Source organism: Notolepis coatsorum (genome assembly GCF_963971535.1).
Source record: "Notolepis coatsorum genome assembly, chromosome: 3".
Lineage (NCBI taxonomy): Eukaryota > Metazoa > Chordata > Actinopteri > Aulopiformes > Paralepididae > Notolepis > Notolepis coatsorum.
The window spans coordinates 82,555,158-82,570,549 of record NC_140167.1 but is presented as its reverse complement, the minus strand read 5'-3'; the positions used below and the strand labels follow the sequence as shown (position 1 = coordinate 82,570,549).

Genomic DNA, 15,392 nt, shown 5'->3' with positions numbered 1-15,392 from the left:
TTACTGTATTTTTTATAGCATTTACACTTAAAGTAGGAAAACAAAAGTAATCTGTAAAATAATTAGAGGTGGGCATAGATACATTTTTTTTAATCTAGATTAATCTATCTGCAATCCTGGATTTAATCTAGATTAATCTAGATTAAAATGGCTCAAAAAACAAACAAAAACCTGCCGAAGGCATTCAAAATATGTGTGTTGTACCCAAATAATGACCAGAAGTAAGTCCTTACTTTTTCTTTCCTCCTTATGTTTCTCAGGCCAGGTGGCCCATTACACCATGAGCCCATCTTCCGTTTCCAAAACACATTACAGACTGTTTGAAAAAGCTGTTTTGCTATGATAATTGGTAATGAAATATCAAAATAATGTTCAATAAGATGTACTTGTGTTTAATAAGTTGTTTTATTCAGAAGTTAACACAAATAAATAATATTACCAGTACAGTACAGTATCTAGCACACTCTCAGGAGCAAAACAGAAAGAATCATTTCAAACTTGAACTATGTGACATGGCTTGAATCAACTGCTCCAGTGGAGTTGCTCAGTGGCCAATGGTGTCAACTGTGGTTGTACTGGGCAGCTCCCAGGTGTGAATGGAACTGTGTGAATGTGAAGCAGGGCGTTCCTGAAAAAGAGCATCTGTGCTCAGCGAACCTACCCTGGGTAAATAAAGATAAAAAAAAAAAATGTAAAAAAAAAAATTATTTTTAAATTTTTTTTAGATTAATGCGTTAATTATATTATCGCGCGATACTAGTATAGCGTTAACGCAGCACGTTAACGCCGTTAACGGCCCAGCTCTAAAAATAATACAGTGAATTTCCTTAATACAGGTTTTGACCAGCAGCAGATGGCAGCGACGAGGCAGCTCCATTGGAAGGGGGCGGGGCCGGGTGGGAGGGGGCGGGGCTAAAACGTGCACGTTTTTTCTCCTGCCAATGTTGACAGCTATGGGCACAAGCCGAACTCTGACTCCCCCCTTGATTCCTCCCATTTGCGCCTCATAATAATCTGACCATAACCAATGAACATCATCGTTGTACAATGAACACTCGTTTTCTTTTTTTAAAACTTTGACCAGTCACCTGGTTCTTTTTAGCGTTTATCGCTTTTTCTTCGCATTCATACTTGGTCAAGTTCGACCGACAGAAGCAGGCTGAAAGGGTTCAGATGGGGGGGAAAGACACTCTGGGAAAGGCACGGTTGCCGTCCGGGATTCGAACGCGCTCAGCCCCAGATCCGCGCGAGCGCGGTTGTCCACAGCGCTGAAATAGCACTCGCGGTACGTGGTGAGCTACTGGAGCTCCCCGAACACTCGTTTTCTAGAAGATGTTGCGCATCTAGGGGAAGTGGACAGACCACTGCGCGCGGACCTACAAACTCCTGTCACCGGCTTGACAACGTAGACAAACTTAGACAAAAACACATCGTGGATGAAAATAATTGCATGTAGAGTTGTCTCTTTCGGATATCAGTGCGGTCTGACATGGGGGTGAACAACAGCACACAACGTTCTCCTTCGAGTCGGATGAGAATGACAAGTGGGCGTGAGGCTAACCAGCATTAGCCGGCCTGCTACCTAGCATCAAGCTACCATAACGCGCATTCAACATAGTGGACTATACTGAGCGGCTTTGCTTAAATGCAGCCGAGTGACATTTTATTATTACCGGGTTTCCCCCCATATCACCACTCGCCCATATGCCCTTCACAACGGTGATGTTGTCATACTTGTCATTCAGAATACACCTGCTGAACCCCTAGCGTTGTCATGAGATTCGGTTCCAATGTATTGTCATCATACAGCACAAGTAGTACAGTACAACCAGAATACATTTGGCATTCAACCAGAGTGCAAATGTAACAAGTCAAGTTCAAGTTGTTTTATTTAGCTATTACATTACAGTGAAATGCTTGGTTCTTTCACTGCCCAGCCCAGTCCAACCTAGACCAGCCCAACCCAGTCCAACCCAACCCAGTCCAACCTAGACCAGCCCAACCCAGTCCAACCCAGCATCTTTCACTGCCTAGTTCAGCCCAACCCAGTCCAGCCCAGCATCTTTCACTGCCCAGTTCAGCCCAACCCAGTCCAGAATAGTTCCCTCTTTCATGTTAATATGTGATATCCTAATATTTTGAAGAGTAGAGACGGTGTGATTAATACATGTTGTATGCTAATATTGTGGAGAGTAGAGACACTTATTAATGTTTTATGCTAATAAATATTTTAAAGAGTAGAGACACGGTGTGATTATTACTATGATTGAAAATCAATTTAGACGAAGACATACAAAGAAGTAATTATCACAATTAGCGATTTATTTTTGGCTGGTAAAAAAATCTGTTTGGCTGGTAAAAAAAATCATCTACTCGCAGTTGGCTGGTGGTAAGCCAAAAAGTTTGTTTCCTCCCCTGCACCCACCTGGGTACCTGGCATCGCGGAAACCTGGTCCCCAAGCGGGAATCGAACCCTGGACCTTCTTGTTGTGAGGCGACAGTGTTACCACTACGCCACCGTGCCACACGTCTGAAGAGAAACAACACCGTTTCAAAGAAGACACAGCGTAGCTGCTAGTGAACCAGCTCACCGGCGGCCTGCCTTGCTGTGAGACACCATGGTTACTGCTTGGACAAAAACTCAGCTGCCAAATCCCCCCCCCCCTTTCCTCACTAATGGAACTGGTGCCACAGAGTCACGTTAGAACGTTAGCTTAGCGGCTAATGTTAGCCCGTTGCTGTGCTAAAGCAAGTCTCCTCTCAGCCTCCTTAGCCAAATTGAAATGCCCAAACTATATGGCAAGGTGGAGAAAAACTCAGTACAATTAAACACTATGCAACGACCACTGCAAACGTCGAGTGAGTAACGTTAACGTCATTGCTACTGCTGTGACTTAGCTGCTCTAAGTCTACCGGTCACAAGGTATAGTCAAAATCCATACCGTAGCGCAAATTCATACCGTTTATACCGTCCACCCCTGCTATAACATCATATATCAACATATACTCAGAACAGTGTCATCTATAACATCATATACTCAGAACATTCTCCTGGGTGTCTCTCAGTGTCATCTATAACATCATATACTCAGAACATTCTCCTGGGTGTCTCTCAGTGTCATCTATAACATCATATACTCAGAACATTCTCCTGCATTGTCTACAGAGCAGCTCCAGGCTTTAGACTCGATCACACGTGTTGAGTTTTAACACAGTGGTTTTTGGAGTAGGGAGAGCGTTGCTCACATTCACTAATCTTTTTCGACTGTCTTAGATCAGAGGAATAAAATGTAATGGATTCTGAAATTGGCCCTGGTTTCCCTTCTCAGTGTTTACGTTGGCCTGGTCTCAGACTTAGTGCTTGTTGCAACATGGTACCTGCTCACGCTTCCTCCTCTCAGGTCAGTGTTGGATCTAATGGAACAGGACAGACAGGCTATGAGGCTACAGTCAGCAGACCTAGGGTCTGTGACCAATTACCCCCCCTTCAGCAAGAAAACACACTATTATTACAGTCATTTAGTTCAATTATCAGGAATGGTATAACACTAGGAAATGGTCCATTATCTGGGGAATGATTTGAATTATTTTAAAAAGGAAAGGACTGTGCGTATTACTCTGTCACGTTATTTCCAGAAATACTTTCAGCGGTACGGTACTACTAATGAGTCCGTTTATGTTTATTTCGTCATATTGAAGAAGTTATGTATCCACTCTTCTCGAACTGTCTCAGCTTTCCATGCCAGACCAGGCTATCTGTGAGAGTAGACTGTGAGAACTAAACACAAGAGCAAGCGATGTGTGAGAACTAAACACAAGAGTAGTAGTAAGGACTGACACTAGACAGTCAGAGCAGTAGTAAGTACAGTAGACACAGTCAGAGCAGTAGTAAGTACAGTAGACAGTCAGAGCAGTAGTGAGTACAGTAGACACAGTCAGAGCAGTAGTGAGTACAGTAGACACAGTCAGAGCAGTAGTAAGTACAGTAGACACAGTCAGAGCAGTAGTGAGTACAGTAGACACAGTCAGAGCAGTAGTAAGTACAGTAGACGCAGTCAGAGCAGTAGTGAGTACAGTAGACACAGTCAGAGCAGTAGTGAGTACAGTAGACACAGTCAGAGCAGTAGTGAGTACAGTAGACACAGTCAGAACAGTAGTAAGTACAGTAGACACAGTCAGAGCAGTAGTAAGTACAGTAGACAGAGCAGTAGTGAGCAGGGGAGGAAACTAACTTTTTGGCTTACCAGCCAACTGGCGAGTATCTGATTTTTTTTACCAGACAAAAAAAATCGCTAATTGTGATAATTACTTCTTTGTACGTCTTCGTCTAAATTGATTTTCAATCATAGTAAATTAATCACACTGTCTCTACTCTTCAAAATATTACATAATTAAATCACATATTAACATGAAAGAGGGAACTATTCTGGACTGGGTTGGGCTGAACTGGGCAGTGAAAGATGCTGGGTTGGGCTGGTCTAGGTTATACTGAATGATGAATTGAATATGAATTGAAAATGGGGGACCCTGATGTAAACAAGACGAAAGTCTTTCTCTGGTCTGCATCCCCTTAACAATTGCATGTATTGAGCCGTACTGTACTGTACCCATTCTGCAATCTGTTAAATAAAGTTTTCATTCATTCATTCATCACAGCTCAACTACTAGGAATGTGTGTCTGACTCTTAAGTGCAGGAAATATTCATCAGAAAGGGGGACATGATGGAGGGAATGGAAAGAGCAGGTTTGACAGGAGCAGGGTTGAAGGGCATATTGGAGTGTGGAGGAAGTGGACAAGGCATTAAGCAAACAGGACTGAAATGGGGGACCCTGATGTAAACAAGACGAAAGTCCTTCTCTGGTCTGCATCCCCTTAACAATTGTGTGTATTGAGCTGTACTGTATTGTACCCATTCTGCAATCTGTTAATAAAGTTTTCAATCAATCAATCAATACTGGGTTGGTTTAGGTTGGACTGAGTTGGGCAGTGAAAGAACCAAGCATTTCACTGTAATGTAATAGCTAAATAAAACAACTTGAACTTGACTTGTTACATTTGCACTCTGGTTGTATGCCAAGTGTATTCTGGTTGTACTGTACTTGTGCTGTAAGATGACAATACATTGGAACCGAATCGACAACGCTAGGGGTTCAGCAGGTGTATTCTGAATGCCAAGTATGACAACATCACCGTTGTGAAGGGCATATGGGCGAGTGGTGATATTGGGGGAAACCCGGTGATAATAAAATGTCACTCGGCTGCATTTAAGCAAAGCCGCTCAGTATAGTCCACTATGTTGAACGCGCGTTATGGTAGCTTGTTACATGCTAGGTAGCTAGCCGGCTAATGCTGGTTGACTTGTCATTCTCATCCGACTCGAAGGAGACGCGTCACGTGCTGTTGTTCGCCCCCATGTCAGACCGCACTGATATCCGAAAGCGACGACTCTACATGCAATTATTTTCATCCACTGATGTGTTTTTGTAAGTTTGTCTACGTTGTCAAGCCGGCTGCCGGTGGCAGGAGTTTGTAGGTCTGCGCGCAGTGGTCTGTCCACTACCCCTAGATGGGCGGCATCTTCTAGAAAATGAGTGTTCATTGGAGGAGCTTAGAGCGCATCTGTACAACGATGATGTTCGTTGGTTATGGTCTGATTATTATGTGGCGCAAATGGGAGGAATCAAGGGGGGAGTCAGAGTTCGGTTTGTGCCAGTGAGCGAATCAGCAGATTGCAGAATGATTTTTTTGTTTTGTTTTGTAATTACTAGTACTCGCCAGACTGGCGAGTGCTCTTCATGAATTACTCGCCAAACGTAAAAAATACTCGCAATTGGCGAGTAAAGTGGCCTAATTTCCTCCCCTGGTAGTGAGTACAGTAGACACAGTCAGAGCAGTAGTGAGTACAGTAGACAGTCAGCGCAGTAGTGAGTACAGTAGACACAGTCAGCGCAGTAGTGAGTACATTAGACACAGTCAGAGCAGTAGTGAGTACAGTAGACACAGTCAGAGCAGTAGTAAGTACAGTAGACAGTCAGAGCAGTAGTGAGTACAGTAGACACAGTCAGAGCAGTAGTGAGTACAGTAGACACAGTCAGAGCAGTAGTAAGTACAGTAGACACAGTCAGAGCAGTAGTGAGTACAGTAGACACAGTCAGATCAGTAGTGAGTACAGTAGACACAGTCAGAGCAGTAGTGAGTACAGTAGACACAATACAGTAGACACAGTCAGAGCAGTAGTGAGTACAGTAGACACAGTCAGAGCAGTGGTGAGTACAGTAGACACAGTCAGAGCAGTAGTGAGTACAGTAGACACAGTCAGAGCAGTAGTGAGTACAGTAGACACAGTCAGAGCAGTAGTGAGTACAGTAGACACAGTCAGAGCAGTAGTGAGTACAGTAGACACAGTCAGAGCAGTAGTGAGTACAGTAGACACAGTCAGAGCAGTAGTGAGTACAGTAGACACAGTCAGAGCAGTAGTGAGTACAGTAGACACAGTCAGAGCAGTAGTGAGTACAGTAGACACAGTCAGAGCAGTAGTGAGTACAGTAGACACAGTCAGAGCAGTAGTAAGTACAGTAGACAGTCAGCGCAGTAGTGAGTACAGTAGATACAGTCAGAGCAGTAGTAAGTACAGTAGACACAGTCAGAACAGTAGTAAGTACAGTAGACACAGTCAGATCAGTAGTGAGTACAGTAGACAGTCAGAGCAGTAGTGAGTACAGTAGACACAGTCAGAGCAGTAGTAAGTACAGTAGACACAGTCAGAGCAGTAGTGAGTACAGTAGACACAGTCAGAGCAGTAGTGAGTACAGTAGACACAGTCAGAGCAGTAGTAAGTACAGTAGACACAGTCAGAGCAGTAGTAAGTACAGTAGACACAGTCAGAGCAGTAGTGAGTACAGTAGACACAGAGCAGTAGTAAGTACAGTAGACACAGTCAGAGCAGTAGTAAGTACAGTAGACACAGTCAGATCAGTAGTAAGTACAGTAGACACAGTCAGATCAGTAGTGAGTACAGTAGACACAGTCAGAGCAGTAGTGAGTACAGTAGACACAGTCAGAGCAGTAGTAAGTACAGTAGACACAGTCAGAGCAGTAGTGAGTACAGTAGACACAGTCAGAGCAGTAGTGAGTACAGTAGACACAGTCAGAGCAGTAGTGAGTACAGTAGACACATAACAGTAGTGAGTACAGTAGACACAGTCAGAGCAGTAGTGAGTACAGTAGACACAGTCAGAGCAGTAGTGAGTACAGTAGACACAGTCAGAGCAGTAGTGAGTACAGTAGACACAGTCAGAACAGTAGTGAGTACAGTAGACACAGTCAGAGCAGTAGTGAGTACAGTAGACACAGTCAGAGCAGTAGTGAGTACAGTATACACAGTCAGAGCAGTAGTGAGTACAGTAGACACAGTCAGAGCAGTAGTGAGTACAGTAGACAGTCAGAGCAGTAGTGAGTACAGTAGACACAGTCAGATCAGTAGTAAGTACAGTAGACAGTCAGCGCAGTAGTGAGTACAGTAGACACAGTCAGATCAGTAGTAAGTACAGTAGACACAGTCAGATCAGTAATGAGTACAGTAGACACAGTCAGAGCAGTAGTGAGTACAGTAGACACAGTCAGAGCAGTAGTGAGTACAGTAGACACATAGCAGTAGTGAGTACAGTAGACACAGTCAGAGCAGTAGTAAGTACAGTAGACACAGTCAGAGCAGTAGTGAGTACAGTAGACACAGAGCAGTAGTGAGTACAGTAGACACAGTCAGAGCAGTAGTGAGTACAGTAGACACAGTCAGAGCAGTAGTGAGTACAGTAGACACAGTCAGAGCAGTAGTGAGTACAGTAGACACAGTCAGAGCAGTAGTAAGTACAGTAGACACAGTCAGAGCAGTAGTGAGTACAGTAGACACAGTCAGAGCAGTAGTAAGTACAGTAGACACATATCAGTAGTAAGTACAGTAGACACAGTCAGAGCAGTAGTGAGTACAGTAGACACAGTCAGAGCAGTAGTAAGTACAGTAGACACAGTCAGAGCAGTAGTGAGTACAGTAGACACAGTCAGAGCAGTAGTAAGTACAGTAGACACATATCAGTAGTAAGTACAGTAGACACAGTCAGAGCAGTAGTAAGTACAGTAGACACATATCAGTAGTAAGTACAGTAGACACAGTCAGAGCAGTAGTGAGTACAGTAGACACAGTCAGAGCAGTAGTAAGTACAGTAGACACAGTCAGAGCAGTAGTGAGTACAGTAGACACAGTCAGAGCAGTAGTAAGTACAGTAGACACATATCAGTAGTAAGTACAGTAGACACAGTCAGAGCAGTAGTGAGTACAGTAGACACAGTCAGAGCAGTAGTAAGTACAGTAGACACATATCAGTAGTAAGTACAGTAGACACAGTCAGAGCAGTAGTAAGTACAGTAGACACAGTCAGAGCAGTAGTGAGTACAGTAGACACAGTCAGAGCAGTAGTAAGTACAGTAGACACAGTCAGAGCAGTAGTGAGTACAGTAGACACAGTCAGAGCAGTAGTGAGTACAGTAGACACAGTCAGAGCAGTAGTGAGTACAGTAGACACAGTCAGAGCAGTAGTAAGTACAGTAGACACAGTCAGAGCAGTAGTGAGTACAGTAGACACAGTCAGAGCAGTAGTAAGTACAGTAGACACAGTCAGAGCAGTAGTGAGTACAGTAGACACAGTCAGAGCAGTAGTGAGTACAGTAGACACAGTCAGAGCAGTAGTAAGTACAGTAGACACAGTCAGAGCAGTAGTAAGTACAGTAGACACAGTCAGAGCAGTAGTGAGTACAGTAGACACAGTCAGAGCAGTAGTGAGTACAGTAGACACAGTCAGAGCAGTAGTAAGTACAGTAGACACAGTCAGAGCAGTAGTGATTACAGTAGACACAGTCAGAGCAGTAGTGAGTACAGTAGACACAGTCAGAGCAGTAGTGAGTACAGTAGACACAGAGCAGTAGTGAGTACAGTAGACACAGTCAGAGCAGTAGTAAGTACAGTAGACACAGTCAGAGCAGTAGTTAGTACAGTAGACACAGTCAGAGCAGTAGTGAGTACAGTAGACACAGTCAGAGCAGTAGTGAGTACAGTAGACACAGTCAGAGCTGTAGTAAGTACAGTAGACACAGTCAGAGCAGTAGTAAGTACAGTAGACACAGTCAGAGCAGTAGTGAGTACAGTAGACACAGTCAGAGCAGTAGTGAGTACAGTAGACACAGTCAGAGCAGTAGTAAGTACAGTAGACACAGTCAGAGTAGTAGTGAGTACAGTAGACACAGTCAGAGCAGTAGTGAGTACAGTAGACACAGTCAGAGCAGTAGTGAGTACAGTAGACACAGTCAGAGCAGTAGTGAGTACAGTAGACACATAACAGTAGTGAGTACAGTAGACACAGTCAGAGCAGTAGTGAGTACAGTAGACACAGTCAGATCACTAGTGAGTACAGTAGACACAGTCAGAGCAGTAGTGAAAACAGTAGACACAGTCAGAGCAGTAGTGAGTACAGTAGACACAGTCAGAGCAGTAGTAAGTACAGTAGACACAGTCAGAGCAGCAGTAAGTACAGTAGACACAGTCAGAGCAGTAGTAAGTACAGTAGACACAGTCGGAGCAGCAGTAAGTACAGTAGACACAGTCAGCAGTAGGACTGACAGTAGACACAGTCAGAGCAGTAGTGAGTACAGTAGACACAGTCATGTTTATTTTCCAGTCCTGTTTATGAGTCAATGGATGTGTTGGCCTTAAAAAAAACAATACTGATAATATACTAATAAAGATGTATCTCTCAAACCACTGGAGAATGTGGAACAAGGGCACAACTAATGTTTCCACATTCCTCATATAGTACAGTTGGTGTCATGTCTCACACGCTCAATGAAGTAAAGATATGTGTACATTGTGTCTATTACGTGTGTTGAGTCCACATATTTGCCTATTGGAAATGCATGGTTAAACAAATACACACATGTGATTAGGGATGCCCCCCGGACCCCGGTTTTGAACGGGAACCGGTACTATATTAGAAAATACCGGAGTATTTATAAGCTCCGACGTCCTCGGTACTGCTATCGATACTCTAGAGAAATTATTATTATTATTATTATTATTATTATTTAAAAGTTGCGAACGATCCTCTCTCTGTCTCTGCACGAGAAGCGAGCCGCAGCCAGCGAGTCAATTATTACACACACTCCTCGCGAGTCGCTCGCTAGTGCTACACATAGACATACGGGTACTACATACGGGTACTCCTTAATGAAAGCGCCCCGACGCCCCGTGCTATAGCGCGCTGCACACAGACAGCAGCTCTGCATGCACTGAGTCGTGATCATGGCGGATAGAGCGAAGCGTTCTAAAGTATGGATATACTTTACAAGGGTCAATGCCGACAATGCACGTTGCCACAAGTGCAACAAAACATTTGCCAGTAAGGGTGGCAATACGAGCAACCTATCAAAACATTTGTTGGCAAAACATGATATTAGTGTGCAGAAATGCGCCGTATTCGACTGCCTTGCGCGCAGTGGTCCATCTGCATCCACGTCCACTGCAGCCGGTAAGCCAAGATACGGAGTTTCCTAGGCTAATAACGAATTATTACAAATAGGCTAATAAACAAAATAATTGTTTAGCTACAAATACTACAATCTAAAAACTTTTTATAGATCGTCAACGTCAAGCTGAGGCGTCAGCCACCAATGTGTCCCAGGCCAGTGAGCCCAGGGCCACCACACATCCTCCCTCTACCTCCCTCCACCACCCAAAGTCCTTTCTCCCTAGCAGCTAGAGGAAGGATGACAGAGGATAGGGTGAACGAGTGTCACAGTTCTGTTAGCCTTTTGCATTTGTTGTTTATTATAAAAAGTCTATAATTCAGAGTCAGACACATTTAAAACATTGTTGCTGCTGTTGCTGAAGAAATTATATTCATTTATTATATTTATTTATAAAGTTATATAAAAGAACATTGCTGTTGCTGAAGAAATTATATTTATTTATAATACTTATTTATAAAGTATTAAGTTGTATAAATAATAAAGCAATGTCGATTCTGTTCTTAATTAATTGTCTTTTTTTCTTGCAAAAAAAATAATCAAAAAGAACCGATAAGAGTATCGATAAAGTACCGAACCGTTAAGCAGTATCGATAAGAGTAGTAGTATCGATAAAATCCTAACGATACCCATCCCTACATGTGATGTGATCTCATTGTCATTAATACAGACTATAATGTTGGTCCATCAATCAATGCAGAAAACTCTTCAAGATATTGATCATCTCTCTCTCTCTCTCTCCCCCCCCCTCTCTCTCTCTCTCTCTCTCTGTCTCTCTCTCTCTCTCTCCACAGAAGATCTTCAGCGAATTTGTTTATACTGAGAAAACATCAAACGGAGAGACTGAAGTACAGCAGGTGAGTCACAAAGGCTTTCCTCTGTGTGTGTGTGTGTGTGTGTGTGAGTGTGCATCTTTCTACGGTAGGGGTGTGTGTTCTTTGTCCCATGCCGTTTTCAATTCAACAGCAGTAAACACATGCGCACGCACGCATGCACGTACACACACACACACACACACACACACACACACACACACACACACACACACACACACACACACACACACACACACAGCCACACAGCCATCAGAGAGAATAAGGGGCTTATTAAAATTCTATGGCTGCTGTCTGTTGGCTTTGAAGTTCTCTGTTTCTGCTGCTCCATAGAACACTCCCTCTCTCCCCCTCTGTCCCACCCTCCTCTCTCTCTTCTCTCTCCTTTCTCTCCTCTCCCTTTCGATCTCCTCTCTTCTCTCCCCTCTCTCTCTCCTATTTTCCCTCTCTTGTCCCTTCCCGTTCTCTCCCTCCCTCCACCCTCTCTCACTCTCCTCTCGCTCTCTCTCTTCTCTGTCTCCCCTCTCTCTCCTTTCTCTCTCGCCCTCCCCCCTCTTCTCTCTCTTCTCTCTCTCCCCTTCTCTCTCTCCTTTCTCTCTGCTCTCCTCTCCCTCCTCTCCCCCCCTCTCTCTCTCCTCTCCTTTCTCTCTCCCCGCTCTCATCTCTCCTTTCTCTCCTCTCTCTATCCCTCTCTCTGTCTCTCCTCTCTCTGCCTCTCTCTCTCCTATCTGTCTCTATCCTCTCTCTGTCCCTGTCTCTGTCTCTCTCTCCTCCCTCTCTCTCCTATCTGTCTCTCTCTGTCTCTCTCTCAGTCTCTCTCTCTCTCTCTCTCTCTCTCCTTTCTGGATTTGGCTGTACGCTGGTTTTTCCCATATTTATAGGGTATGGCAGGATGATATGGCCTTTTAAAATACTGCTGCAGTCTGCAATTTTCACATTTATTAGATTAAAATTGAAAAGCAATAAAATGGCGTTGTAAAAGTACATAGCTTTGTGAGGATACATACGTTTAAAATACAGCCCTGAAGAGGTGGCTGGGTAGCGCAGCGGACTAAGCGCCTGCCTACCACCGCAGAGACACTGGTATCGAATCCAGCTGTCAGCGGTACCTCCGGCTTGGTCGGTCGTCCATACTAACACAATTGGCAGTGTTAGTGGGTGGGAAGCCGGTGGGGTGTGTATCCTGGTCGTTGTAAACAGCGACTCCTACATGTCGGTCGGGGCGCCTGCTCAGCGAGCGAGGGAGGGAACTGGGGGAAGTAGTGTGATCCTCCCACGCGTTACGCTCACCCAGTGAGAGTCCTCGCTGTCAGGTGAAAAGAAGCGGCTGGCTGACACCACATGTATCGCAGGAGACATGTGATAGTATCTATCAACCCTCCCTAGACCGGCAAGTGGGGGGGAAATGCGCGCAACGACCAGGAAGGGGGGGGGGGGGGGGGGAGAAAAAGGAGGAGAAAAGGAGGAGGAGAAAAAGTAGACAGAAATTTGTATATACAGCCCTGAAGAGAAACTCCACCACAAAACAACATTTACATGTAGTTCATTTTAGCGGGTATAACACGTTATATGAATTACTAAATGAAGTTAGATTAGATTAGATTAAAATCTATTGCCATTATACAGCACTTTGTACATTACAACGAAAATAAGTTTGGCATCCAACCAGAGTGCAAATGTGGCAGTAAAGCTATATAAATGGTAAATGGTGCATTTATATACGTTTTTATCCAATGCGCTTTACAAATTGTTCCTCACATTTTACCCATTCACTCACACATTCACACACCGACCACAGAGACAACAATGCAATGTTTACCAGACGACTGCTCTACCTCCCATGTATAATTTACATGATATTAAACTGGGTACACAATATACAAATTAGTACTACCGAGTGTAGTGCTAATCAGATGCATGTACAGTCGTTGTAATATAATATGTACAGTGATACAGGTATAAAGACGCTATGGTAGTAAGTCATATTGGCCAGCAGCATAACTAGTGAGAGTAGGATATGTACAGATATAGTATCTACAGATATGTAAAAGGACTAGGTGTAGGTAAATATGGACAGGTGTGGATTATGTCGTGAGAATAAATATATTATGTATATACAGCAAGTTGAGGTCACAATCCGATTTTTATTCTTTATGCGGTCAAATGTATTCATACTACAGAGCTCTGATTATAGATTATGTGAACCCCATTTGGACTGGACAAATACAGGCATATATAGATATACACACAACACCGCTTGGTTTGGCTCAGAAAAATACATGTTTTTTTTTCAAAGTTGTAAACAAAATGAGCCTTACAACACATTACGATAACAGCAGCAGCCATACTGAAAATGAGACTGAGAGAAGAGAACTAGAGAAGGAGAATCGTCGAGACAGATGAAACATTTTATAACACTGCATTCAAAAGAATTTTTTGGTTGAATGTTTTATTCTGTGGTTGTACTGGGCAGCTCCTAGTGGTCAACAGTGTCCGACTGTGGTTGTACTGGGCAGCTCCTAATGGTCAACAGTGTCCGACTGTGGTTGTACTGGGCAGCTCCTAGTGGTCAACAGTGGCAGACTGTGGTTGTACTGGGCAGCTCCTAGTGGTCAACAGTGTCAGACTGTGGTTGTACTGGGCAGCTCCTAGTGGTCAACAGTGTCAGACTGTGGTTGTACTGGGCAGCTCCTAGTGGTCAACATCAACAGTGTTCAAGTTTGCTTTTATTTCACGTATCATAATCTAAATCAAATCAAATGTATTTGTAAAGCCCGAGATCACAAGGTAATGCCCCCATGGGCTTGACAAGTCTTGGATGTCGGTGATAATATATATGGTTGCTATGGATGATCGATGGGTGGAGAATAAACAGGGGAATAGTTAGTATATATGTGTAATAAAACACATATATGTACATGCAGACAGTAGCAACTGGGGTACATAAGAACATTTTGAAAGATTTAAATAGAATAGAGCTAAGAACAACAACAACAAAAGAAAAAGCATAGAAGAACGAGCGCTAGTATGAAAATAAGATAAAGGCTAAATGTCAAGGCTCTGAGCTCAAAATATCAGAGTTATATTCCATTTGGATGAATGGATGCGTGTATGTATTCCGCTCTGATCCATTTGAAGTATGGGGAAGATTGCACCACCTTGGCCATCACCACGAGACATCCACTCACAGAGAGACGGGGACAGGGGTTAAAGAGTTCCCGTGTTTGTAGTGGGCGGACATAGGAGAAATAAATACATGTAATAAGCATATATATGAATAGAATAGAAGTACAATGAAGTAGAGCAGGCATGGTTTAGACGTTGTAGGTTGGACAGAAGACTGTATGAAGCTGATCCATGACCTCAATGGTGGTCATAACCATAACCAATATGGGGTAGAACACTCGAGTCAATGACTCCGAGAGACGGGAGAGGGATTAGAGAGTTCCTGTGTTTGCAGTGGGCAGACATAGGAGCAATAGATACATGCATACAAAGTAGCAATAGAATCAAATTATATAAGAAAATTATGAAATGTATAAGTAATAATGTACATTACAGTGAAATGCTTGGTTCTGTACGAGTCCCTGAGAATGTGCTTTATTCAGTAAAAAATAAGTAGTAAGTAAAAGAGGAATAAAGTCCCAACACTATACAAATATACAATATAAAACGAATGTACAACCCAAGTACAATGAAGTAAAAATACAGGCAATGAGGTACAAAAATTCAGACAAAAAAGCAAACTTTTAAGAAATGCTAAAAATGAGGTATGGATGTAGTGCAAATCTCTTTAATAAATAGATAAAATATGGTGTAGTGTTAAAATGTTTAAAGTGTCTAAAGTGAGTGTTAAGGTGAGTGTTTTTTAAAGTGAGTGTGTGCATGTGGATGTGTGTGCAATGAGTGTAGGTGGATGATGGGTTGATGTTACAGAGTCATTGATCATCCTGATGGCCTGTGGATAGAAGCTCCTTCTGAGTCTT

The 15,392-nt window shown here is 43.3% G+C and overlaps 1 protein-coding gene across 1 annotated transcript in view; it reads left to right on the top strand.

The window, feature by feature from the left end:
• cachd1 (cache domain containing 1) overlaps window positions 1–15,392 on the top strand; it is a 286,337-nt gene that overhangs the window by 120,395 nt on the left and 150,550 nt on the right. Inside the window, 1 exon segment of the mRNA XM_084311268.1 lies at window positions 11,368–11,430. Coding sequence (XP_084167394.1) covers window positions 11,368–11,430 — 63 coding nt within the window.